Genomic DNA, 26,986 nt, shown 5'->3' with positions numbered 1-26,986 from the left:
GATATGGACGTGTAAGATCTAAAATGGCCAGAGATTTTCCTGGCCTGCCGCAAGATGTCCTGGACCCCGGTGTATTTGGCAACGAATCGCTGCAAAACTAAGTTCAGGATGTGTGCCATGTACGGCACTTGTGTCATTTTTCCCTGTTTCAGCGCGCTCAGCAGATTGGCACCATTGTTGCACACCACTTTACCAACTGTCAAATTGAGCGGGGTTAGCCACTGATCGGTCTGTGATCGCAGAGCAGAAAGCAGTGCAGGACCGGTGTGGCTCTTGGCTTCTAGGCACAACAGCCGCAGCACAGCATGGCAATGTCTCACCTTGCAACTCAAATATGTTCTGGGGAGCTAGGGGGGTGCAGCGGAAGAGGCGGTAGCAGTGGAAAAGGAGTAGTCAGCCGAGGAGGAGACAGAGAATGGAGTAGGAGGAGGAGAAGCAGAGGCAGGCCTGCATGCAATCCGTAGCGGTAACACTTAATCCACAAGGGTGCCACGGGTTGCATGCTTGACAGGCGTCAGAAGGTTAACCCAGTGTGCAGTAAAAATTATGTATCTTCCCTGCCCGTGTTTGCTAGACCACGTGTCTGTGGTCAGATGTATCTTGGCATCGACACTGTGTGCCATAGAAACATTCACTTGATGCTGAACATGGCAATATATCTCTGAGATGCCCTTCTGGGAGAAATATTTCTTTTCGGGGACCTTCCATTGCGGTGTGCCAATGGCCACAAATTTTCTAAAGGCCTCCGAGTCCATCAGTTTGTATGTTAGTAGTTGGCGGGCTAGCAGTTCCGACAAGCCAGCGGTCAGCCATTGGGCAAGAGGGTTATCCGGCGTCATCAACTTTTTAAGTTCGAACATTTGGGCCATGGAAGCCTTCCTTTTGCCAGATGAACGCGACGACTGCACGGTGGAAGGTGGAGTGGAGGACAAATGGGAGGAAAGAGGAGAAGGAGAAGGAAAAGAGGCATGACGTGGAGTGCTGGGAGTGTGGCTTTGTGGATTCTGACGGCATTGTTCCCACTGGGCTCGGTGATGGGAGGCCAGGTGCCTTCTTAAGGCGGTCATCCCTAGGTGAGTGATGGGCTTATCGCAACTTATCGTTGACAGCACAGGCTACAGATGGCAACACTATTGTCAGCAACTGACACATTAAAAAAAGCTCACACTGCAGAGCCATGTGCCGATGTCCTGGGACCGCCAGATGTGACCATGCATGGTGGATGGTTCGCTCCAGATACATTTGCAGTCTGCTTTTTGCCTCCTGTGCACTGCAAGTTCTGCCTGCTTCTCCTCCTTCTCCTCCCTAATTACTGCTCCATCTCTCCCTCTGAATTTACCTCCTCTTCCTCTCTTGTGGGCACCCATGTGACATCCATCGTCACGTCATCATCGTCACCTTCACCACCACTGACATTAGAGATCTCGGAGTACGTAGCATCAGTGGGGACAACCCTCCTTGGGGTGATCTGGGTACTGTCATCATACCGCTGAGTGGCGGCCGTTGCTACCTTCTCTTCCTCATCTGATGCCAAGAATGGCTGCGTATTGATAAGGTCTGGGAATGGATGGGAAAATAATTCCTCTGACTCGAGTGGAGGGGCTAAGGTGGTGGTGGTGTCTTTGGGGGTGCACACAGCAGAGACTGAGGAGGGTGCTGATACAGAGAACAAGGAGGGTGCAGAAGCAGAAGGCTGAGTGAGCCACTCAACCAACTCTGGTGCATCCTTTGACGTAATCGCATGCACCTTCTCCAACTTTCCACTTAGGCCCCAGCCTGGTGCACCTACCACCTCTGTGGCATGGCCTGCCTCTTCCTCTGCCTGTCATTTTAAAAATGACCCTGTGACAAAGTCCCTATAGAAGAGCAATGTTTGTGGAAGCAGGTATATAGAACCCCTTAATGAGTATTTGCTGGAAGCAGGTATATCAAACCCCTTTATTAGTTTATTTTGGGGTGACAGGTATATCACACCAGTTGCAATTAGTTATTCCAATTTTGTTTGTCCCTTTGTATAGCTACGGTATCTCAGCAGAACCACACACAACTGCAGCACAATACAAATGCACTATATAGAAATTATATTCTAGATATATCACACCCCTGCCTCAATGTTTTTTTGGGGGGCAACTGGTATCACACTAGTAGCATTTAGTTGCTCCAATAACAACTGTGACAACCCGGGGTCACTTAGCTCTCCAGGATCGCCGTCTTCTCTGCTTAGACGGTTGGCACAACTCAAGAAGCCACTCTAGCACTGCAGATTTTGGGTGAAAACTGGCCACGACCAGTTTTATTATCTCTTTTTACAGCAAACCAAAACATAAAGCATAAAAATAAATCCTCGGCTGTCTGGCCTCTGACTATACAGTATTTTCCCTCTCTATCAGGACCTGGGTCTACCACCCAGCTCCCCAAAACACAGCACCGTGCTTACCCCACACAGGGTTAGAGGGTCCCGGCTCCCACAGGCCTTGGTACAGCCTGCTCCTTCCCCAGACTGGGAGGCCTGATTGAGGAGCTCAGCCCACATTTACCTGAGCTCCTCAGCTGGCTGATAATTACCTTCATTACCAGCCTAACTGCTGCAGACAGTGGGAAAAACCTATTTTCCCAGCCTTTCCTGTTCTCACCCAGGATCCTCTTGGTGAGATACACCATTTCAATGGCCGTCAGATGGCCCTCTGGCAGCTCCACTGCCACACAACCTATAACACTATGTGCATACCCAGATCGCCAAAGAAAAAACGACCATTTGTAAGCAAAAATATATACTTCTAAAGCACAGACAGAAGAAAAATTAGCTCAGTCAGTGAAAAAAGGAGAAGATTGGAAATTAGCAAATGTTAAGACCATTCACAAAAAAAGTTGGAGGGAGGAATCGAGCAACTATAGGCCAGTAAGCATGACATCAATAGTGGGGAAATTAATGGAAACCATACTTAAGGAGAGGATTGTGGAACAATTAAAATCCCAGGGATTTAAAGATGAAAAACAGCATGGGTTTACTTCAGGGAGATCGTGTCAAACTAATCTTATTGATTTTTTTGATTGGGTGACTAAAATAATAGATGGCGGAGGTTCAGTAGACATAGCTTATCTAGACTTTAGTAAGGCTTTTGATACTGTCGCACATAGAAGGCTTATCAATAAACTGCAGTTTTTGAGCTTGGACTCCCATATTGTTGAATGGATTAGGCAGTGGCTGTGGGACAGACAACAGAGGGTTGTAATCAGTAGAATATATTCAGACCATGGTCTTGTTACCAGTGGGGTACCTCAGGGATCTGTTCTGGGACCCATATTGTTTAATATCTTTATCAGCGAAATTGCAGAAGGCCTCGATGGTAAGGTGTGTCTTTTTGCTGATGACACAAAGATTTGTAACAGGGTTGATGTTCCTGGAGGGATACACCAAATTGAAAAGGATTTAGGAAAACTAGAGGAATGGTCAAAAATCTGGCAACTAAAATTTTATGTTGATAAGTGCAAGATAATGCACCTGGGGCGTAAAAACCCAAGAGCAGAATATAAAATCAGTGATACAGTCCTAACCTCAGTATCTGAGGAAAGGGATTCAGGGGTCATTATTTCAGAAGACTTAAAGGTAGGCAGACAGTGTCATAGAGCAGCAGGAAATGCTAGCAGAATGCTTGGGTGTATAGGGAGAGGCATTACTAGTAGAAAGAGGGAGGTGCTCATGCCGCTCTACAGAGCACTAGTGAGACCTCATTTGGAGTATTGTGCGCAGTACTGGAGACCATATCTCCAGAAGGATATTGATACTTTGGAGAGAATTCAGAGAAGAGCTACTAAACTAGTACATGGATTGCAGGATAAAACTTACCAGGAAAGATTATAGGACCTTAACATGTATAGCTTGGAAGAAAGACGAGAAAGAGGGGATATGATAGAAACTTTTAAATACATAAAGGGAATCAACACTGTAAAAGAGGAGAGAATATTTAAAAGAAGAAAAACTGCTACAAGAGGACATAGTTTTAATTTAGAGGGGCAAAGGTTTAAAAGTAATATCAGGAAGTATTACTTTACTGAGAGAGTAGTGGATGCATGGAATAGCCTTCCTGCAGAAGTGGTAGCTGCAAATACAGTGAAGGAGTTTAAGCATGCATGGGATAGGCATAGGGCCATCCTTCATATAAGATAGGGCCAGGGGCTATTCATAGTATTCAGTATATTGGGCAGACTAGATGGGCCAAATGGTTCTTATCTGCAGACACATTCTATGTTTCTATGTTTATTAGAACAACACTATAAAACACATATAATAGAGTCTTACATTATTGGGTGGAATAAAACAAGTATAAAAGAGTGACACAGGGGGGAGGGGACCAATAAATGTGAATACATATAAGGGAAGCAACAAATGTAATGAAACAAATAAATATACAAGTGTAGATGTTGCCCCTAGTTAGTAACAAAAAATGAAGGAAATAGATACTTCAGCAGGTTTACACACACAGGCAAAAGCTTAGTAATGTGCATAGCAGTAGTGCCTCAGGTAGACCAGGAACCACTTATAATAGCTCATTCAATTGTAAACAAACGTACTGGTGGTCATATAACCCATCCAGTGTCCCTCACTTACCCAAATGCTGCACAATACAAATGCACTATATATAAATTATATTATAGGTATATCATACCCCTGCAATTAGTTGTTCCAATAGTGTTTGTCCCTCTGTATAGCTGCGGTATCGCAGCAGAACCGCACAGAACTGCAGCACAATACAAATGCACTATAATATATTTTCTATGTCAGTAAGTCACACCTATCGATAGCACACCTATACCAGTCCTTAAAAGGACTTTTGTGGCCCTATTAGCTAGCGTTTGGTGTCTCTAACAGTCTGTCCCTGCTCTACATAACACCCTATCCCTACATTTGCAAAAGATTGAATGTAAAATGGTGGCCAGATCTGGTTTATTTATAAGGTAGGGGGTACGTCCATGTGCTGAAACATCTCAATTGGCTGTCCTGTCCCACCTTATGGATGTGTCATGGGTCAAAGTTCAGCACAATGCAAAAGAATATGGCACTGGTGGACATCGGCATATGTTCGCCTGTTCAGCGAACCGTGAATAAGCAAAGTTGGCCGTAAAACGACCGCCGGGCGAACCGCAAGGCCATCTCTAACCGTAGTAATTCACTGAAGTCTCAAGCGACTTCAGGCCAGACGAAGTTTGGTTCCACTGAGCCAATACATTTTAATGCTGTATGGAAACAGCATTAACACCGAAGTTTTTGAACGAATCGACTGTAGATCTATGATCCAAAGCTCGATTCGCTCAAGCCTATATAAATATGTCAGGGGGCTAAGATGACTTCTAGGTATAGTGCGGGCCTGCCAGCATCCTCTTTCCCCAGAGACCCATCTTTTTGAAGTCACTGAGGGGTCCCCCATAATCTTCTTGAAGGTCTTGCTGCCACTGTGTGAGCGGTAGTGTTTGCTTGTAACTTTATAGTAGGCTCCCAGAAAGAACTTTACTGGTGGGCCCTAGGCAACCCAGTCTGACACTGTCTGCACAGATCACTTTTCAGCAGTCATCTTATTATCATAATAAGAGAAAATACAATGACAGCTATATAGCCTAACCTTTTCAATTCTTCTTACCCACTTTTTTAAAACTGGATAACCGTTGTAGAGATGCAGATAGGCCCAAAAAGCCTCAAAACTTCATTTTGTGACCTTTTTGTAAACAGAATTCTGGAGTTCGGAGCTTAATAAATTCTCCCCCATAACGTTACTTCCAGTCTATTGTATCTGTGGTCCATTTGACTGTTATAAAGCTTGTCTCCAATTGCTGTTAACAGATTAGACAAGAAGGTCACTCCCATAATCTTGCATTAAAAAAAATATAATTATTTACAATCAGAAACATAAAATGTATTCAATTTTTCAAACACACATGTTCTTTGAGGTGACTACTCAACTAAATGTTAATAATAGCCAGTACATAGAATAGTATTTATAGCGTACAGCACTTAAAATGCTGATTTTAAATGGATAATAAAAATTTGTGTTCTGCGCTGAGGAAGCTCCAGGGGAAACATGTCACCCCTAATTGTATTTACAGTGCATTTTACACCCTGGAAACATTGTCACTTCTGTTCATATTCTACTGCATGATGACACATTAGAATCAACACATTGCATACTATAAATAAGCACATAACTACAAGTACTGTAGCATAAACAGTTGTGCATGGAAAATCACACTGGGGAAAATTTTCAGCATGCCCATTGATGCCTGAACTGTTTATGCTTGGGGCGTGAAGCCCAGAGAATTGCACAAAGAATCATTTACTTTTTCCACATATTTTTGAAAAGCTATTGCTATATTTTATATTCATATTTAAACATTCACTTGCTCTACATAATTCGAGTGTGCAAAGTGTTGTTGCATTTATGAGTTAAATATCATGGAAAATCTGCTTACGTTGGGTGAAAATAATCAGGAACAAACCAGGAACATGTAGAAAAACGTTTTATTTTTTCATTTTTTTTGGGGAGGAGGGTGATCATGGCATGCATGAAAAGCAAGTGATCAGACGTACACAAGCAACATAATGCCAAAAAATCTACTTGCCTGAAATTTGCAGTTAAGGTTTCGACCAGCTAGTAGTTTGGATCACTTATTTAAGTTTTTAACTAAAGGTACTTATTCTGCACTAAAAAAAGTAACACAAAATGCACCAGAATTATATCTAAACTAAATTGTTCCACAAAATTATCACATGCCTACATTAATATTCACTCTAAAAAGGATTTATGCCAAAGCAGAAATCTGTTGAGAAAACTGGAAGTGGTTAATAAAATCGCATTAGCATTATAATGTTTACAAAGGTGTTATCAGAGAAAAGGCACACAAAAAAGCAATGCTATAAGCATACTCCAGACAAGTTTAAACTCATGATTTTTATTTTTATTTTTTTGCTAAAAAGTCAGTTTCCTGCAGAGCTGGACATATTTTGTACTTCTTTATCTTCTCCCGCAAACTGGCATAAAAATGTTGCCATTGATGAAAAATATTGCAATTAGCATCAGAATGTTGCAAATCTGCACTCATTTATTATGCTTTGTATGACATCTGATAATATTGGTCTCAGCTTTCACCACTTTCATCTCTATCATTAAAAGTTAGTTAAGGCGCAAATTGCACCAAAATGTATAAATGTTAGCAGCGCAATGTATATCAATGTAGCAGAGCTCAGATTTTCATTTAGTAAAACTAGAATTATAGAAAGACCTACTAACTTATCACAGTGCCTAATAAAAACAGGCTCTTTTCATAAAAAAATAAATTAAAAAAACACAAAAATATAAAAAAAATAATCACTCTCTCCCAGTTTTACATATAAATATACATAATACAATAAAACAATAACAGATACATAATAGTTATTAAGTCCAAAAATGTCTGAACAATTAAAATATAAAAATATTTTTCCTCTGTAGTGAATGCCTCTAAAGAAAAAAAATTCCCATTTGTGGTTACTTTGATCCTCCCCCCAAAAAATGAATAAAAAGTCATCAAAAAGCTGTGCAAATCCCAAAATGGTGCTAATAAGAAAACTAGAGCACAACCTGCAAAAACAAGTTCTCACACAGCTTAGTAGAGAAAACCATAAACACGTTATGGACAGTCTGAATACAATTGTATAACGAAAACCTATTTTTTGAAAATAGTAAAACTTAAAAACAAAACTTGAAAGACCATTTTTTAAAATGTAATACAATTTTTAAATACAAGATATAGTGAATTAAAAAATACAACCTGCCCCGCAAAAAAATAAGGCAGTGTGAACGGAAAAGTAAGAAAGTTCTGGGTCCTGAAATGCATGGAGGAAAAAATGCGTTAGATGTTTGTTGTTCTTTATTGTTGAGTTATCTAAAGATCTTTTCAGAGATTTGTTAGATCTGCTTCCAAAAAGCTGGGTGACAAATAGCTTTACTGTCACAAGAAATGTCTTCCAGATTTCCCAAAAGGGCAAAACATCTTTTTTAGGAAGCTTATCTTTAATGTTTACTCTTTCCATTTCAGCCATCAACTGTCCCTGGCATTCCATATTGTTACTATCCAGATAATTACGGCTATGTTATTGATGATGAGCAGATCACGGATACCGGCATCAGTCTAAATATCTCCCTGCCTGCTGGAGTACGACAGCGATACACACAATCCAAAGCAATCACAAAACTTTCTCTTGTAGCTACATTTCATGAAAATCACATGCTACAGTTTAAGGTAATTCAGTCTGTTAAATGAGGCCAACATATGCGAAATGCAAATTTGTTTATTGCTTTTCTATTCGGACAGATATTGTAGTTTGTATTTAGAGGCAGTGATGGGTATCAGGTAACTGTTGTTAACATTGCCTTATTTAGAGTATGCTCTCAGATTTGGGTGGGGGTTGTAAAACAAGAAACCACTATATTTAAATATATGGAACATATTTTTAGTTAATGAGCTTAGCATCATCTCTACAAATCTTAGCCACCACAATCTACTACACTTAGCTATTATTACTATTAACGTGTTTTTTCAAGATTTTGATATTGATGGCTTATTCTCTGGATCCGACACTCCACATCCATTCTAATCAGCTGCTATCTCCAGTATCAGAACTACAAAGGTCTATCCAATATGTAATGGACAGGGCTGGTAACTCTAGTGTTGATTACATTCAATTCAATGGTAGCAGCACCGCAGTTACCAGCTCTGTCCACAACATAGTGGATGGAGCTATGTAGTTCTAGCTCCAACTTTTGACACCACAAGTAATCAAGTGATCAGCAGAGTTGCAGGGTGTTGGGCCTTGGCTGTTCTGATATTCATGGCCTATCCTTAGTATACACAAAAAAAGATCCTGGTCAATAGCTTTAATAATGTTCAGGCCTAGCGTATTTCATGTTTTATCTACCGTGGGCAAAATTAGTCTTAAAGGGGTTTACCACTTTTTTGAAAATAATGTTTAATCGTTAGCTAATGCCTATTTGTAATATTCTCAGTGCTTTAATTCCTTATTTTTACATTTTCAATATTGTCAATGTTTCTCAGTGGATAAAATCCTGTTTAAATGCATGAAAACCTGTACAAAGCTAGTCCTGCTCACAGCTGAGAAATGGAAACAATTGTATAAAGTCTAGGGCTCTAGGCAATCATCTGTGAGCTAGTTGATTAGCGTTTGAATAGCTTTTGTGCTTATGCCATAGAAAAAGTATTTACTCCCCCTAGAGGTGGAAATATTAAAAGGTTGATTTTACAAAGGGAAGCTTTTTGGATATTTAGATTAAAAACTAGATTTCCAACAGGTTTGAATATAAGAAAAGAATTGATGTGTTTCTATTGATATATTTATTTCCCTAAACTACATTTAATTAAGAAGCATATGCCATTTGTTTTCTGCTACACGATCTGTAATGCAGAAATCAAAGATTGTAGACTTTGGTATTCAGACTATGCGGTTTTTCACAATATAAAAAGAAGGGCTGAAACATTTTTTCAAGTGTGCAGCTCAACCATAGTACAGTAGAATAAATACTTATATGGGTATAACTATCTAATATTTAGATTGGTTGGATATGGTAGAAATGTCTTATTTGAATTATAATGATATTTCTCTTCTGACCCACAAAACAACATTTGTGTTGAATAGCAATTGCTTGTCAACAGACTTTTTTGTTTCTTCTTCACAGATCTTTGATCCCAATCAAAAAAGATATGAAGTTCCGATACCGCTGAACAAGCCAAGCCAGCCACAAAGCACAAACGATGGGCGTCTTTATGAAGTTCAAGCTCTTAGGGGCAGGCCATTTGGACTTCGTATCATTCGGAAAAGCAATCGTGCTGTTATGTAAGTTGAGACTACTACACTATCTACTAACTTGTAAAACGATTTGAAAGACAGTTATACTGTATATTCTACTTAGACTTAGTCACATACAGATTTTATATATTGTAGCTATGTGGCCCATGTGAGCAAATAATTAATGGGCAAGATTGGAGGATAGTTTATGTTCTTCCATTTAGTGAGGGTACTAAAAATGAAAAATAATCTGCTGTTTAGCCAAAATGTGACCAAACAACTGGAGAGGTACTGATCTTATTTCATTGCACTATTGGCATATCTAAACGGACTTATACATGATCTTGTACACTAGCTGCATATTAGCCATCTACTATATGTGGCATATATTGCTAGATCATGTATGCTTATCTATGATATAGGGAATCTGTCCTATATGATTATACATATGTGATCCAAAGAATACTTAAAGAAAAAAAAAGCCTAAAACTGTATAATTGCTTAAAGATTAGCTCCACCATGAATAGATACAAATTGCTCCTGTTTCTCCCCAAAATATTTTTATGGTCTATGGCATGTTTGAGATTGAAGATAGAAGCACTTCACACATTCTGTATTACTACTTTACTGTATATTCATATTCAGCTAAGAAAAGAATGGAGATGTCAATATGATCTCTGCTCCCTGTCACTACTTTAATCAAAACTGACAGGGTCTCCAAAGGTTGAACTGACTAAAATGAAAAACTAATAGAAAAATAAATGCATAAGAATAGAATCACGTCTTTTTTTAAATTTTGTTTTAAAGCTTTGAAAGATTATAAACCATTATACAAAGAATTAAATACCAGTATATCTAATTATTACTTATTGAAATGAATAAATTAATTGTGAGAAATAGTCTTTAAAGTCATTTTAGATGAATTCAGATTAAGCTGCCATATCTGTAAATGAATAAAAACACTATATTTGCCTATTATATGACTTGTATCCTGCATTTATCACCAGCTTTTCCTCTATAGGCTTTATCTCTAATTCTCAATTTAACCTTGAGCTTAGTTCCAGGAGGGGCAGAGACTAGCTACTATGATGTCTCCATATATACAGCACATAAAGAAATGGAGATCCTTCTCCCCTATGTCTTTATAACACACCTTTACAAGCAGTAGAAGCAACATTATAAAACAGCTGGACTCACATACTGTACAGAGGTTTTTATGCAGTTTTTGGAGTCAAACACAAGAACAAATGCAAAAAGTAGGAAAAGTATAGAAGTAGTACGTATATGTCCTTATATCCCTTCTTTAGTGTCCAGTCCAGGTTCTTGCCTCAAAATACTAAATTCAAAACTGCAATATAATTTGTATCAGAAACTGCTATGTAACTACTAAGGGTACTTTCACACTAGCGTTAAAGTTTTCCGGTATCGAGTTCTGTCCTAGGGGCTCAATACCGGAAAAAAAACTGAGTTTTGTCCCAATGCATTCTGAATAGAAAGCAATCCGTTCAGTATGCATCAGGATGTCTTCAGTTCAGTCACTTTTACGGTATTTAGACGGAGAAAATACCGCAGCATGCTGCAGTATTTTCTCCGGCCAAAATTCCTGAACACTTGCCCTAATTCTGGATCTGGCATTAATTTCCATTGAAATGTATTAATGCCGGATCCGGTATCAAGTGTTCTGGTAAAACGGATCCGGTTTCCAGGTCTGCGCATGTGCAGACCTTTAAAAATGTGAAAAATAATAAATACCGGATCCGTTTTTCCTGATGACACCGGAAAAACGGATCCGGCATTGCAATGCATTTGTCAGACTTATCAGGATCCTGATCAGTCTGCAAATGAAATGCGTTTGCATACAGTTTTCCTGATCAGGCAGGCAGTTCAGGCAACTGAACTGCCTGCCGGAATCAAACAACGCAAGTGTGAAAGTACCCTAACCTTTTAAAGCACACAATTTGCAATATATTTTTTGCTATTTAACATTATATATTATTAATTTTTTTTTTATTCATACAATGTAACTAAATATTGGGTTCTTTGCCATTTTTGTGCCCATCCACCCCAAACAATATTTAACCTATGCTGGGTCACAGAAAAAAACTATAAGCTCAGATTTATATATTTAGACATTTTTTCTATATAAATAGTATATGAGAAGGGATGATATTTCATATTTTTTGCAACTACCATAGGTTCCAGTCCACCCCAGTCCACCTTTGCCTTACCCTTAGTAGTAATATATTAAGACATATAACACATATTCCACATGTCTCATATTTTTTATACAACATATTCAATTATACAATTTTCCCTGTTTTTGTGGACAATCTCCCTTGCTTTTACAGATCATTTTCTGCTTTTTTTTGAAGAATATCTCTTCATGTACAAAGGTCATTTATGGGATCGCAAAAAAAAAACTGTGGTCATCAGCAACTTCTGGCACTCTAGTTGTTGTAAATTACAATTAACTCCAATGTATATATCATACCATATACCATGCGTGAAACCAGAACATTAACTCCTATAAAAACTCTATGCCACACAAACTGATCCTTAATATCCACATATGTCACAAAGGATAAAATACATATACTTGAGAAGTGCAAGAATGTGGAGACAAAGTCCCTCCAACCACAGGAATAAGAACTACAATAATGAGGCTCAACAGTCACTATAATGCATCAAAAGCATGAGCCCACATTACTAACATTATAAGGTGCCAACCGGCTTCCTAAAAAGTAATATCACTGAGTGTATCAGCAATGTACCCGGCAATGGGAACAGCTGAATCACCCAGATATTGACTGAGAGCGATAATATGAAAAATACTACAGACCTGAGTTGGAAGGAATGGCCCGACGTCCGTTTTGCAGTGCCCTATGAAAAACCCGTTCCTTCCAACCCATGTCTGTAGTATTTTTCATATTATCGCTCTCAGTCAATATCTGGGTGATTCAGCTGTTCCCATTGCCGGGTACATTGCTGATACACTCAGTGATATTACTTTTTAGGAAGCCGGTTGGCACCTTATAATGTTAGTAATGTGGGCTCATGCTTTTGATGCATTATAGTGACTGTTGAGCCTCATCATTGTAGTTCTTATTCCTGTGGTTGGAGGGACTTTGTCTCCACATTCTTGCACTCCTCAAGTATATGTATTTTATCCTTTGTGACATTTTATCCTTTGGATATTAATTGATCATGTAATAAAATTTTCTGCTTATCAGTTTGTGTGGCGTAGAGTTTTTATAGGGGTTATTGTTGTGAATTACAACTGCTAACATGCACACTTGCTGAGTTGTTCTCTGAATTTCCATAGTAGTAAATGGAACATGCTGTGAGTTGCAGTTTCACAACAGCTAGAGTGCTGGAGATTGCTAACCCAGGCCACACACTGTCAACAATTTATCATGACTCTATCACAGACTCCAAATAGCCGCAATACAGAACAAGACAGAAAGGGACATATGTTACATTATCAGATTTTTTGTCCTACTAACAAAGGGGCAGCAGCTATCAGGAAAAATGGAAATGACTTCCCAAAATATATGGCTCCAAAATAGGACTAAATTATTGCCAAAAATAATGGATGTCTTTATATAACTAGAAGGATACTTGGGTCCAAATTTACCAATCCTAATAAACTTAGACAATCTGTGCCAAATTTTCATAGTGGTTGATGCTGGATGAAAAATCTGGCACAACTGTCTAGTCTAGTTAATGCGGCCTGTTTGCTGGCTTAGCTTATTCCAAAGACAGTATAAAACTTTGTCTTAGCATATTAAATAGGGACATACTGTGTATAGCTCTTTTTTTACTTTTTTTATACTTTCTCTATTATAGTCTCTTTATATAGTCTCTGATCATTGTTAAAGAGGTTTTCCTCACAGTTGCAACTAACAAGTGAGTAGATATAGCACTTAAGCTGGCCTAGAATATGACCATGACAGGTTGCCCCTTTTGCAGAGCTGTCTAGGTAAGTGAGGAGGTGAGTGAGGCCTCACTATTCACAAGGCACTGGCACTTGCATGTACTACATATAGTTGCATCAGGCTGCTCAGCCATGGTGGCATATAAGCAGGATCACATCATTGCCATCTATTGTAGAGCAGTGTAGTGTGTAGTGAGGCCCTACCCACTTACTCCCCTAGGCAATTCTGGAAGTGGAAGCAAATAGTCCTTCTCACATTCTAGAATAGGTTGCTTGCAGTTATTTTCAAATCAGTCCTGGAGAACCAGAACTCCTTTAAAGTTTTTTTCCAACACAGGGGCACCAGCATCCACCACTTTTATGAGAAACTGAAGTACAGCCCTGAGTGCTATGTAGGAGACAAGTCTTAGGGGCTTTTGTCCCTTTGTTCTCAGAATACCCAGGTTCCCAGAAGTGAGATCCCTACCATTTATAATAACATTGCATATCCCAGCTAAACATTTGTTAGCATATTGTGCTGAATTGGAGTCATTAACAAAAATCAAGCTAAGGGGCGACAAATCTGTACAAAGAGGTGAATGTATAATTGGGGTTTATATAAAAGCATAAGTGGGTTATATATGAAAAGATCCAATTTTACATTAATTAATATTAGCACTTGGGTACAGAATCTTAGCAGAGACTATACAGGAAAGCTAAAGCAGCTCTGTACTGTACCTACATACATGCATACATACAGAACCCCTATAAGCTGTTAGCCTGTTACCAACAGACATTTTCCTTTCAATATACTATTACTGTTACTAAAGGCACAGTCTGTATGGATGATATACTTCGTTTTTTTTAAAATAATTGTTATATGTCTCAGAATTTATAAGTTAAAATGCTTACAGTCCTCTCGCGATAAAAGTGTTTTGTAAGGTAAATTAATTAAGCTACTACTTTTTGGAGAGGTTTGTTATTTTAGGGGACCATTAGTGAGCCAGAGGGAATATCTTCAAGCACTTCCTCCGAAACTCATTTGCGCTTTGAAAGCAATTGATTCCTCTATAAAATGTCAGGCTCTCTCAAAAAGAAATTAGACTTCCGTCCAGGGGGATTATTGCTTGTATCATCTGTCCTTTGAGTTTCGAATGTTTGAGACACTTGAATTAGAGATGCTGATGGAATAGTGTACAGCTGATTTTACTTTGAGAAATAGCATTTTTAGCAGTCTAGAGATCATACATATATTATGAACAACAATTACAATACCTGTTGCTTCAAATAATGGCATTAAGGAATTGTTCACTTATTGTTCTGAAAATAAAAAAAATGCCAACTTTTCAATAACTTTTAAAGTGTATTTTTATTCCATGTATAATACAGTCTTTTGCTGTCACTGTCATTCCACTATATCTGCTTAAGTTTGTTGACTTATCTTTTAAACTTACATATATAATTCTTACTATGTTTGCATTTCCAGTTGGGATTCCAAGTTGCCAGGAATGACGTTTGAAGATGTGTTTCTTCAGATTTCCACCAGGCTTCCATCAAATTATGTATTTGGATTGGGAGAAACTGAACATCCAAAATACCGTCATGAAATGGATAGAAAAACTATAGGTCTATTTGCTAAAGATCAGCCTCCTGGAGTAAGAAGCTGTTGTTAAGATCATTCATACATTGAGCAATAATGTACTGTATAAAATACTTATATTAAGTTCTCGAAGTGGCTATCTCACCATAACAATGTATTCCCCATTCACAGTGGGATATGTAACTGATTGTGGGGATCTGACCACTGGGACTCTCACCAATCATAAGAATGAGATACTGGAGTCCCTGGAGTGAATGGATCAGTAGTCAAACAAGAACGCTACTGCTCCACTCAGCTTAACTCTATAAGACTGTCAAAGATAGTGAGGGCAGTACTGGGCTTCTCTTTGGCAGTTCCTGGCTCTTTGGCAGAGGTGAACAGAGTGGCAGTGCTCATACGTTAACACCGATCCACTTACTGAGGACTCTGGTACCTCAGTCTTGTGATTGGTGGTGTTTCCAGTGGTCAGACGCCCACTGGTCAGATACTTATCCACAGGATAGGGAATAAGGTCTTATGGTGGGGCAACCCTGTAATTATGGGTTTTATGAACACTAAGGCTGAGTTCACACGTGCGTTGCGGGAAAAGGTAGGGGTGCGTTGCGGGAACATGCACGATTTTTCCGTGCGAGGGCAAAACATTGTAATGCGTTTTGCACTCGCGTAAGAAAAATCGCGCATGTTTGGTACCCAAACCCGAACTTCTTCACAGAAGTTCGGGCTTGGGATCGGTGTTCTGTAGATTGTATTATTTTCCCTTATAACATGTTTATAAGGGAAAATAATAGCATTCTAAATACAGAATGCATAGTAAAATAGCGCTGGAGGGGTTAAAAAAAAATAAAACATTTTTTAACTCACCTTAATCTACTTGCTCGCGCAGCCCGGCATCTCTTCTGTCTTCATCTTAGCTGTGTGCAGGAAAAGGACCTGTGGTGACGTCACTCTGGTCATCACATGGTCCATCACATGATCTTTTACCATGGTGATGGATCATGTGATGGATCATGTGATGACCGGAGTGACGTCACCACAGGTCCTTTTTCTGCACACAGCTAAGATGAAGACTGAAGAGATGCCGGGCTGCGTGAGCAAGTGGATTAAGGTGAGTTAATTTTTATTTATTTTTTTTTTATCCCTCCAGCGCTATTTTACTATGCATTCTGTATTCAGAATGCTATTATTTTCCCTTATAACCATGTTATAAGGGAAAATAATAATGATCGGGTCTCCATCCCGATCGTCTCCTAGCAACCGTGCGTGAAAATCGCACCGCATCCGCACTTGCTTGCGAATGCTTGCGATTTTCACGCAGTCCCATTCACTTCTATGGGGCCTGCGTTGCGTGGAAAACGCACAATATAGAGCATGCTGCGATTTTCACACGACACATAAGTGATGCGTGAAAATCACAGCTCATGTGTACAGCCCCATAGAAATGAATGGGTCCAGATTCAGTGCGGGTGCAATGCGTTCACCTCCCGCATTGCATCCGCGCGGAATACTCGCCCATGTGAACTCAGCCTAAGGGTGGCCATTCACACTCAGATGTTAGTTCATCTGACAGTTATTCTTCCCAAGCCCACAAAACACACACACAGGCTCAGCTCATCCTAGGGTTGTTTGCAGAGGGGAATACGGTGCTGTCAAACACCTCTGATAATGTTTTTTCTCATTTTGAGAACAAATGGAATGGAAATGTTAAAATTCAACTTTGCCATTGGGGGACAGTTGGGATACCCCAATACACAATAGATGATTAGCAACTACAGCCAAAATCAAAATGCTTTTGTCCAACCTTCTAATGTGTATGGCCACGTTTACATTTTAATTTTTAAAAAGACACATACATGAAATAAACCTAAAAATATACATTAGCTTTCTCATACGAAAATATAAAAGTGCTATGTCTCCTTAACAGACTGGGATGTGACAGAGTTGTTGGTGTTCAGTGTTCTATATGTAACAATAAGCCAGCTGAATTCCACGACTTTCTGGTCTATTAAGAAAACCAAAAGTATATCTTGTGAGCTAAGGTTATCTGGTGCAATATGGAAAGTGCTAAAGATGGTAATCTTCATATGTTAATCCTCTGTTGTAACTGTCTCTCAAAATGTTGACTCTGTTGATGGTCAATAAAAAATAGCAAAGTCCAGCTTTATGTTAGTGGCCAACATAGTGCATAACATAGACTAGAGTTGCATTTCTTAGTCACTAAGGCCAGGTTTACACAAAAAAAATTCTAACAGTAACAAAAGTGAAAAGAAAAACATTTTGAGATATGGTAATTCATAGGTGAACTATACAAAAATGCATGATTTTTTTTTCATAATATGCTTTTGCTGAGTTTTTTAACACATTTAAAACTGCAACATGTTAACCCACCCACAGATACTTTGGACATTTCCATACTCAATTTCCATAGCCACAGGCAGGGGCTCCCTAGGAACTAATGTGCGTCAGCCTCTTTTCATTCAGGAGGACAGAAGCTGCCACACACTGCATCTACCTCCGCAGATCCTTGCCGGGGAGCCAGAACACACCCAGAAGCACATGCTTTGGGAGATAAAAGCACAGCGTCTGAAGGGTTAAAAGTGTGCGATCAGCATTACCGACATTAGGCCCAGGTGTCTGCTATATGAAACCTCCGTAGCGGGCACCATCTTTGAACACCCGAAATGTGACATACTAGTACGTCATATGTCGAGAAGGGGTTAATTTACATGACATCAAGTTTGAAATTAGAGTGGTTCAGTGGTACTTTATGAGCCAAAGTAGTTCACTCAGGCTAACAATGCAAGGTTTTGTTTGTCTAAAAATAAAAAAAGCTATTAAAGCCTTATTTGTAATAACAGTTTTATATCATATAATGTCTTTTTTTATTTCAGTACCATATTAACTCATATGGAGTTCATCCATTTTATATGGGATTAGATAATGATGGAAATGCTCATGGAGTCCTTTTACTCAACAGCAATGCTATGGGTAAACTTTTTTAACAGTTTTTTATGCATCATGTCAATCAGTATATTGTCATTTTTGTAGCTTTAGAATTTGTAGTAGTGTCTAAGACTAGGGATGAAAGAACCTGCAAAGTTTGGTTTCCTACCAAACTTTGTGAGTTCGGTACCCAGACCCAAACCCAGACTTTTTCACTGAAGTCCGGGTTAGGTTCGTTGGTCGGGTGATTTTATTATTTTCCGTTATAACATGTAATATGGTTGATGACGTCACCAAGTGGGAAAGCGTGGTGACATCATTGCACACATTGCAGGTCCTTTGGCAGGTCCTGTTCTGTGAAGATAGAAGAAGCTACTACAGCACGATCAAGTGGATAAGATGAGGTTTTTTTAACCCCTAAATGGCCATATTGTTTTGCATTCTGTCTAAAGAATGATATTATTTTCCGATATAACCATGCTATAACGGAAAATAATAAAGTGAAGTTTGGGTTCCCATTGACTTCAATGGGGTTCTAGTTCGGGGTCAAGTTTGGGTCCCGAACACAAACTTTGACCTGAAGTTTGGTCAAACCTGGTGAACCCGAACTTCCATGGGTTAGCTCATCCCTATCTAAGACATCAAGTCTCATTTTCCTCTCTTTCTCATCAAAGGCAAATCTAATGAAAACAAAACATATTATTATAAGTCGCAGACAAGGCATAGGCTTATATATCATATTTTACCAAATTTTGAGGATGACATCGCTTTATATTTATGATTGGAGTGTATGTCCTTTATAGTTCCCACACTTCCAAGAGCAATAACAAGAATAATAAATAATAGCAATGATAAATTCCCTTGTAACATTAAACACTTCCCATGGAATGCACTGTGACATTATCACATCTTGCATTGGCAGACAATTCATGGTCAATTAAAGGGCCCTAGGCTGTTTATTAGTAATTTACTATTACTGACCGCTAGAATTACTGCTGTTTATTTAGTAATATACAAACATGTATATGTACATATTTGTGTACTAGCATTTTAAAGTGTAGAAAATAAATTTCAATTAATTTATGGGGTAAAAATACATTAAAATAAATACAATTATCAATAAATAAAGAAAGAAAATAAAAAACCATAAAGCTGATAAAAGCATATTCTGAGCCTGACATATTTCAACAAACACGGTACATTATGACAATATGTCATGGATGGTACACTATAGTCAGGAAATAACAATGTAGTTGACAGAAGAAAAGGCCACATGCTTAATTTAGTCTAGTCTGCCCTTTTATTATTTTTATCTGTAAATTAAGATATATATATATATATATATATATATATATATATATATATATATCCATCTATCCATATACCTATATCTAACTATCGATCCATTATATATATATATATATATATATATTTTTTTTTTTTTTATTATTATTATAATTATTATTATTATTATTTATTTTCCAGGCAAATCTAAATTACACCACATCTGCTGGAATGTTTTTTATTTTAAATATAATGTTATGCATTTGGGTGTTGTTTTCTTAGATTTTTCCATCAAATTATCTGAATTAAAAAGTAATCTTGTAATATTGCAGTTTTTACTTTGACCGCTGAGCCTCTAAAATAAGATGACATTTCGTTTTCTATAGAGATCACTCCATAGCAGTAACCTCATTATCCTCTAAGGCAGGATTTCAAGGAAAGTAGCACATCTATTTTAAAGCTGGAGACAGATAACACATTAGGTGATACCACAGCTCACTGCCTCCCCTTCCCTGCACAGTGATCTTTGCAAAGGGTCCAGAACATACACAAAAACCTCCCTCATTGAAGTCAATAAGAACTAATGTTTTTACATGTTCTTGTGCTTCTGGAAACAAATCAATGAATTTCTATAAACAGAACAGGGTGGCAGCTCATACAAAATGGCTGCCCCCATAATTATGTAAATAAAATAGAGTTAAGCAATCTACAAACAAAAAATAACTGAAAGTAAAAAAAAAATATGTTTTATTATTTACATAGTTACAATTAGTAAAAAAAATGATTTTACATTTTCTATAATCGTCTGCAGGTTGTCCTTTGTTGTTAATATTATTTTTAATAGCTCCAGTTTACATTTAAGATTTTTATTTATTGTATTTTCAGATGTGACTTTACAAGAGACCCCAGCATTAACATTCCGCACTATAGGAGGAATTCTGGATTTTTATGTAGTTTTGGGTCCCGAGCCAGAGACAGTTGTGAAGCAATACACACAAGTGAGATTCAGTCTGTTGAGATTTCCAGGATCATATCTTTTAAGGCAATTCAGTTTTTGTATTTATGAATTTATTTATTTCACTTTTTAGCTCATTGGACGCCCTGTTATGCCAGCCTACTGGTCACTTGGATTTCAGTTGTGTCGCTATGGATACAAAAATGACTCAGAAATCTCTGACCTATATGATAATATGAAAAGTGCTCAGATTCCATATGTAAGTGACGTAATTATAGCAATAGATACTGTTTACAACAAAACCTTAAATTACTGACTTGTAAATGCTTTTAATATGCAGTACAAAGAACTTATAAGCTGTAGTAATGCTAATTACTTTACTACTTGAAAGTTAAAAGTTTAATTAGTTTCTATATTGTTGGTTGGTAAAAGCATTTATGGAGATATGAGCGCTAGAATAAGATAAAAACTGAGATACTATATCATATTTCAAAATATGTAGTGAACAATTGACATAGAGTATCTCAACTATGTTTTAGTTTGAAATCAGAAATACTTTTGTTATAATAAGAGATTACTCTGAAATACAGGACAGCATGAAGGCAAAAATGGAGCAGGTATTGTAAAGTAAAAACTATTGAAAATTGGAAGACAAATTTAGTAAAAAATAAAGATGATTCTATGGTCAATTTTGGTGAAGGTATTGCAACCAAATCCCTTTTCGTGACAATAATTGTGGTAATAACAACTCAGACATTCAAATACAGTATCTTCGGCGGAAAAAAAACCCTGAAACTTCAAGTACACTTGAAGTAGTACCTTTAGAATTGTGGCCAGAGGATGTCAATTAAAATCTTTAGCCTTGTCCAATTTTCACAACCCAAAATCTTAATTTTCAAAACTATGAAAGCATATATCCCCTTGTTACAAAAGCTATTTTTACTTTACTTAAAAAAAACATTATTGCACTATATTTTTACGAAATGATAGTTTTCATATTGAATATATTTAAAATAAGTCTATGGTTTAATTTAATTGTTGTCATTACAGGATGTGCAGTATGCTGACATTGACTATATGGAGCGACAGATGGACTTTACTCTAGGTCAAAGCTTCCAAGGACTTCCAAATCTGGTTGACAAAATTAGAGGAGAAGGAATGAAATTTATTATACTTTTGGTGAGTGAAAGTTTTTTTCTTTTTTTTAAATAAAGAGATGATACATTGTTACTAATGTGGAGGCATATTCACCTTCAATATCCGCCTTTGAAATATATTGTTCATTTAAACACTAAGGGCTCTTTCACACCTGCGTTATTGTCTTCCGGCATAGAGTTCCGTCGTCGGGGCTCTATGCCGGAAGAATCCTGATCAGGATTATCCTAATGCATTCTGAATGTAGAGTAATCCGTTCAGGATGCATCAGGATGTCTTCAGTTCCGGTACGGAACGTTTGTTGGCCGGAGAAAATACCGCAGCATGCTGCGCTTTTTGCTCCGGCCAAAAATCCGGAACACTTGCCGCAAGGCCGGATCCGGAATTAATGCCCATTGGAAGGCATTGATCCGGATCCGGCCTTAAGCTAAACGTCGTTTCGGCGCATTGCCGGAGCCGACATTTAGCTTTTTCAGAGTGGTTACCATGGCTGCCGGGACGCTAAAGTCCTGACAGCCATGGTAAGTGTAGTGGGGAGCGGGGGAGCAGTGTACTTACCGTCCGTGCGGCTCCCCGGGCGCTCCAGAGTGACGTCAGGGCGCCCCAAGCGCATGGATCACGTGATCCATGTGATCACGTCATCCATGCGCATGGGGCGCTCTGACGTCATTCTGGAGCGCCCCGGGAGCCGCACGGACTGTAAGTATACCGCTCCCCCGATCCCCGCTCCTACTATGGCAACCAGGACTTTAATAGCGTCCTGGGTGCCATAGTAACACTGAAAGCATTTGGAAGACGGTTCCGTCTTCAAATGCTTTCAGTACACTTGCGTTTTTCCGGATCCGGCAGGCACCTCCGGCAACGGAAGTGCATGCCGGATCCCAACAACGCAAGTGTGAAAGAGGCCTAAAATATTAATTTATTAAAATAATAAGTTGTAAATATATATCATTACTATTGCAGTACAGTTCACCAACTCATAAGTCATTGATTGAACTGATTTGGAATAATTTCTTGTCTTTTTAGGATCCTGCCATTGCAGGAAATGAAACCAAGCCTTATTCAGCCTTTGACAGAGGTGTGCAAGATGATGTGTTCATCAAATGGCCAGATTCAAATGACATAGTGTGGGGAAAGGTAAGTGTTAGATATGAGCAAATTTATTTCACTCTCTATCACTCACTCTCCTAAGAATGTGCACAAATAAAATCTCAAAAATTCTAATTCTAACAAATCTGATAAAAAAAATCCAATTTTGATTATCAAGAATTGATTCCCTCATATATAGTAAGTGTGATTGAGTAAGCTTTTACCCAGTTAGTGAATTACCATAAATGTAATTAGCTTAGCTCTATGAAAGTGGATCTGTGTTTGGAAAATCCTACGGTTTTTCTGACACATAGACTACCAGGACATTGGAGCAGTACATTATTTTGAGGAGAAACAGAAAGATTACCATTTTACACAGGAAGTTTGTAACATCAACCTCTGAGTAATTGGCACAAGAATAAGATATTTAATTGTGCTCTTATTATGCTTTAATATGGATCTCTCTTCCATTTCAATATGACCCCTTTATGCAGGCTCATTTGTCTGATTATAAATGTTTCAATTATCATTTTACTCACTGGTGGTTTAGCATGTGATAGATTTCTGGTTATACACAGCAGCCAATATGAGAAGGTGAGGCAACAAGGATGAGGGAGAAGGCAGGAGGGAGAAAGCTGAATCCTGACCAATGATAACACAGGGGGTGTCTCAAACACATCCAAGGCATTGTAGGAATTGTAGTCACAGATTATAGCTCTGGGGTTTGGTGGAGATCTGTACGCTACTAGGCAAATATGCCGGGATTTGGCTGGACAAAAACCTCTAAGTGCTACACAGATCTTCTCCAGACCCCTTTATAGTCAATGGGGCCAGCGGGCTTTCCGGTAACCTCCAGCAATGCTAGATAAGAGCTCTGGCTGACTGTTCTCTTTCAGAACAGCCTGTTGAAACTACAAATGACAGTATGATAGAAGCCTAACATAAGAGATAAATATTGTCTGTGGGAAACCTCCCAAAACTTCAATATTACAAACAGTCCTATTACTTATGTCATTTATATTACAATATTCACACTTCAGATTAAGGATGATAATTATATGATATATTATGCTTTTTTCTATTAGGTCTGGCCAGACTTGCCTGGTGTTGTTGTTAATAATTCTCTGGACTGGGACACACAAGTACAGGTAATCATTTACTCAATGTAATATGCATATATTATGTATATATAAAGAGTAATATGTAGGAGTTCATTGTCACGGCTGTGTCATGGTCTGGTGGTAGTGGACTGTGACACTTTAGCCGTGTATGCTTGTTGCTGGTGGCAATGTGTAGTTTGTAGCATGTTTGGACACTTTCCCTTTAAGTCTGGTTCCCATCCCATTTCTGGTGTGTAAGGGGTTAAGGTGTGAGCAAGGTGGAGCTAGGTGTGGCCTCTTGGCTCTTATAGTACTGGTGTGTTTGAAGCCTAAGGTTTTACTTGACTTCAGCTTCTGGTGTAGCTGGAGTTATGCTGCCATCCTGGACCTATCCATCTGTCCAGCTTGAGGGCCACCTCGTTGAACATAGTTTGTCATCCCTTTTGTATCCTCTATGTTCCCTACCTTATCTGTGTTGATGTTTGGTGCGGGATTATGTTCAGGGTGTGGTGTATGTCTTGTTGTTTCATGTCTAGTCTTTTGGTGTTGTTTTTCCAGCATGAATGCAAGGCGTTTCCCTGTGTGTTGTACTGTACCTCCGGAAGGGGGTCTCAGGGTTCCCCGGAGGGGGAACCAAAAGTCTAGTCAGTAAGCTGTTGCTGGAGTGCTGGTTCCTATGTGTGTCAGTACGTACTGAGTCCGAGATGGTGTTCAGATTGCAGTCGATTTGCATGGGTTCCAGTTCATATCTCTAGTTGTTGTGGCAGGTAAGTGCTGTTGTTCCAGTGTGTGTTGTTTACGCTGGGTGCTTACCTGCCAATCTGTTTTTTGCTCACTGGCTTTCCCTTCCTTTGTTGCTAGGCCTGTGGGAGACTCCGGTTCATCCGTGTCGTGGATTAACTGGTTGTCTCTTATTCCTGTCTCCTATTTCAGGGATCTTTAGGCTCAGAAGGAACCAGGTTACGGAGTATGAGCCCCCCTACCATCGAGGCTGGTTCATACAGTTCGGAGGTCAGGGATTGGATTAGGGTGGCGTTAAGAGATGAACTGCTTACCTTATCCCGGTTTCCAGGCCTAATGTCATATCTCATCATTCATGATTTTACGGTGGGGTGTTTCCCCTACTCCCCACCGTGACATTAATTTTTTATTCAGGATAATACATACTAATTACAAAAGACACTTTGGTACAAACAAATGGAAACAAGATAAACTATACAATATTAGACAAAAGCCCTGCCTATACCCTTTTACAATGTATGAAGAGGAAATAGGTAAAAGGGGTCTGAGAAAAGAGTTCTAGACATGTCAGATGAAAGTCACATTGGAATACCAGTTGGAGAACTTTTTTAGGCCACGTCATATGTTTACAAAAGTTTGGAGGACTTCAGAATGTTAAATGGAAAGAAGAAAAATATGTTCCAGTAGAGAGGGAAGGCAGAATAAATGTATTTTTATTAACTGAAAAGGACATTTTTTTTTAGATATTTAAACATCCTTTATGCTATACTATCCTCCTTTATGCTATCTTTTGTTTGTCCTATAAAGACTTCATCATTTGAAATGTACCTATGGTGGATTATTTATTGTTTAGTAAAGCACATAAAGAAAGCATTAAAGCATAATGTATCTACAATATCTTACAATTTTAGAAAACATCAGAAAAGGGATCTGGAAACTTTTAAAAAAAATAAATAGTTCACAATATTTCACCAATAAGACTATATAATGGATACACTTAAATTTTTTTTTTTTTTTCCCCTCTACCATGGGGGGGGGGGGGAATTATTATTAAAGGATACATTTATGCAAAAAATATTTTTAAATATATATGTTTGGGGGGGATTATCAAGAGATATATATATATATGTGAAAAAATACTTTATACAGTATATGTTTGTATGATATTGGTTTTTTATAACTTTGAATAAAGAAATATCCCCAAAAAAAAAAAAAAGGAAATATGAGATTGTGCTAAATTCTGTATATTCTGTTTCACGAACTTCATCCATATATGATTCTACAAAGGCTTTATTATTCTCTTCTGGATTTACAGTATATTCTTGTGGTTATAGGGATTCTTCTAGTAGTCCTAAATGTAATGGGTTCGGAGCTGATTTTTTTTATTTTTTATATTGGCTCGATTGTGTGTCAGATTAGTAGGCAGTTGTGGCGACAAATTTTTAATTTTGAAGGCTAAAACTAGGTATTAATTGGAACTAGACGGCTTTTGCTGCTTATTTAGTGACTTTTCTATATTCCCTGGTAATACTGTGATGTTTAGAGTAATAGGTTTTCAGTTTTCTCTTGTGAGATTATTAATTGCTAGCAAGTGAAAGGACCATCTAATCAAACATGGCTCAAACTATATAGGCAAATGTATAGCTATAACAGTATGGATAATTCCCCAATAACAGAGACTAGGATAAACACCTTGAGTTATGGGGAACCTTGTTTTTATAATACACCCTCTCTCTCTTCCTCCTGGGGGATTGGATTGGTAATAATCATATTATTATGATATGATATAATTTTGTAAAGTTCACACGTCCGCAATTCTGTTCCACATCTTCATTTCTATGGGGCCGCACGATGTGCTGCCCGGATCCGGAATTGTGGATCCGCACTTCCGGGTCCGCAATTCCGTTCCTGAAAAAAATAGAACATGTCCTATTCTTGTGGACAAGATTAGCCATTTTCTATTAAGTGCCGGCGATGTGTGTTCCGCAAAATGCAAAATGCACATCACCGATGTCCGTGTTTTGCGGATCCGCGGATCTGTGGATCCGCAAAACACACACAGACGTGTGAATGGACCCTAAATGACAGTGTAAGAAGGTGATTAGAATATAAAAGATGAGGTTGTCATTGGCAGACCGGAAGTGTTTTTTTTTTTGGGGGGGGGGGTCTATGAATTTGAAAGGAAGGGTGCTAAATTAAATAGGTCTTTGTAGGGTAAAATTGAGCATTTTAAATTGGATTCTTTGTAGTGGGCAGCTAGTAGCGGAAGACAACTTATGATATACCTGGAAGTAAAAAGGAGGATTATTTTTTTCATACATACTTTATGTTATTAAAATAAAATATGAAACAAAAACAATTTAAAAGGAAATTAGAA

The 26,986-nt window shown here is 38.3% G+C and overlaps 1 protein-coding gene across 1 annotated transcript in view; it reads left to right on the top strand.

Annotated features, from left to right (window-relative positions):
• The window catches only part of SI (sucrase-isomaltase), a 359,277-nt gene that overhangs the window by 248,518 nt on the left and 83,773 nt on the right, over nucleotides 1–26,986 (top strand). Inside the window, exons 27-35 of the mRNA XM_040428175.1 lie at nucleotides 8,068–8,271; nucleotides 9,723–9,880; nucleotides 15,232–15,400; nucleotides 18,234–18,330; nucleotides 20,455–20,567; nucleotides 20,658–20,783; nucleotides 21,575–21,703; nucleotides 22,706–22,816; nucleotides 23,854–23,916. Of these exons, the coding sequence (XP_040284109.1) occupies nucleotides 8,068–8,271; nucleotides 9,723–9,880; nucleotides 15,232–15,400; nucleotides 18,234–18,330; nucleotides 20,455–20,567; nucleotides 20,658–20,783; nucleotides 21,575–21,703; nucleotides 22,706–22,816; nucleotides 23,854–23,916 (1,170 nt within the window). The remainder of the gene's footprint in view (nucleotides 1–8,067; nucleotides 8,272–9,722; nucleotides 9,881–15,231; nucleotides 15,401–18,233; nucleotides 18,331–20,454; nucleotides 20,568–20,657; nucleotides 20,784–21,574; nucleotides 21,704–22,705; nucleotides 22,817–23,853; nucleotides 23,917–26,986) is intronic.

Source organism: Bufo bufo, chromosome 4 (assembly GCF_905171765.1).
Source record: "Bufo bufo chromosome 4, aBufBuf1.1, whole genome shotgun sequence".
NCBI lineage: Eukaryota > Metazoa > Chordata > Amphibia > Anura > Bufonidae > Bufo > Bufo bufo.
This window is presented reverse-complemented; position numbering and strand designations above follow the sequence as displayed.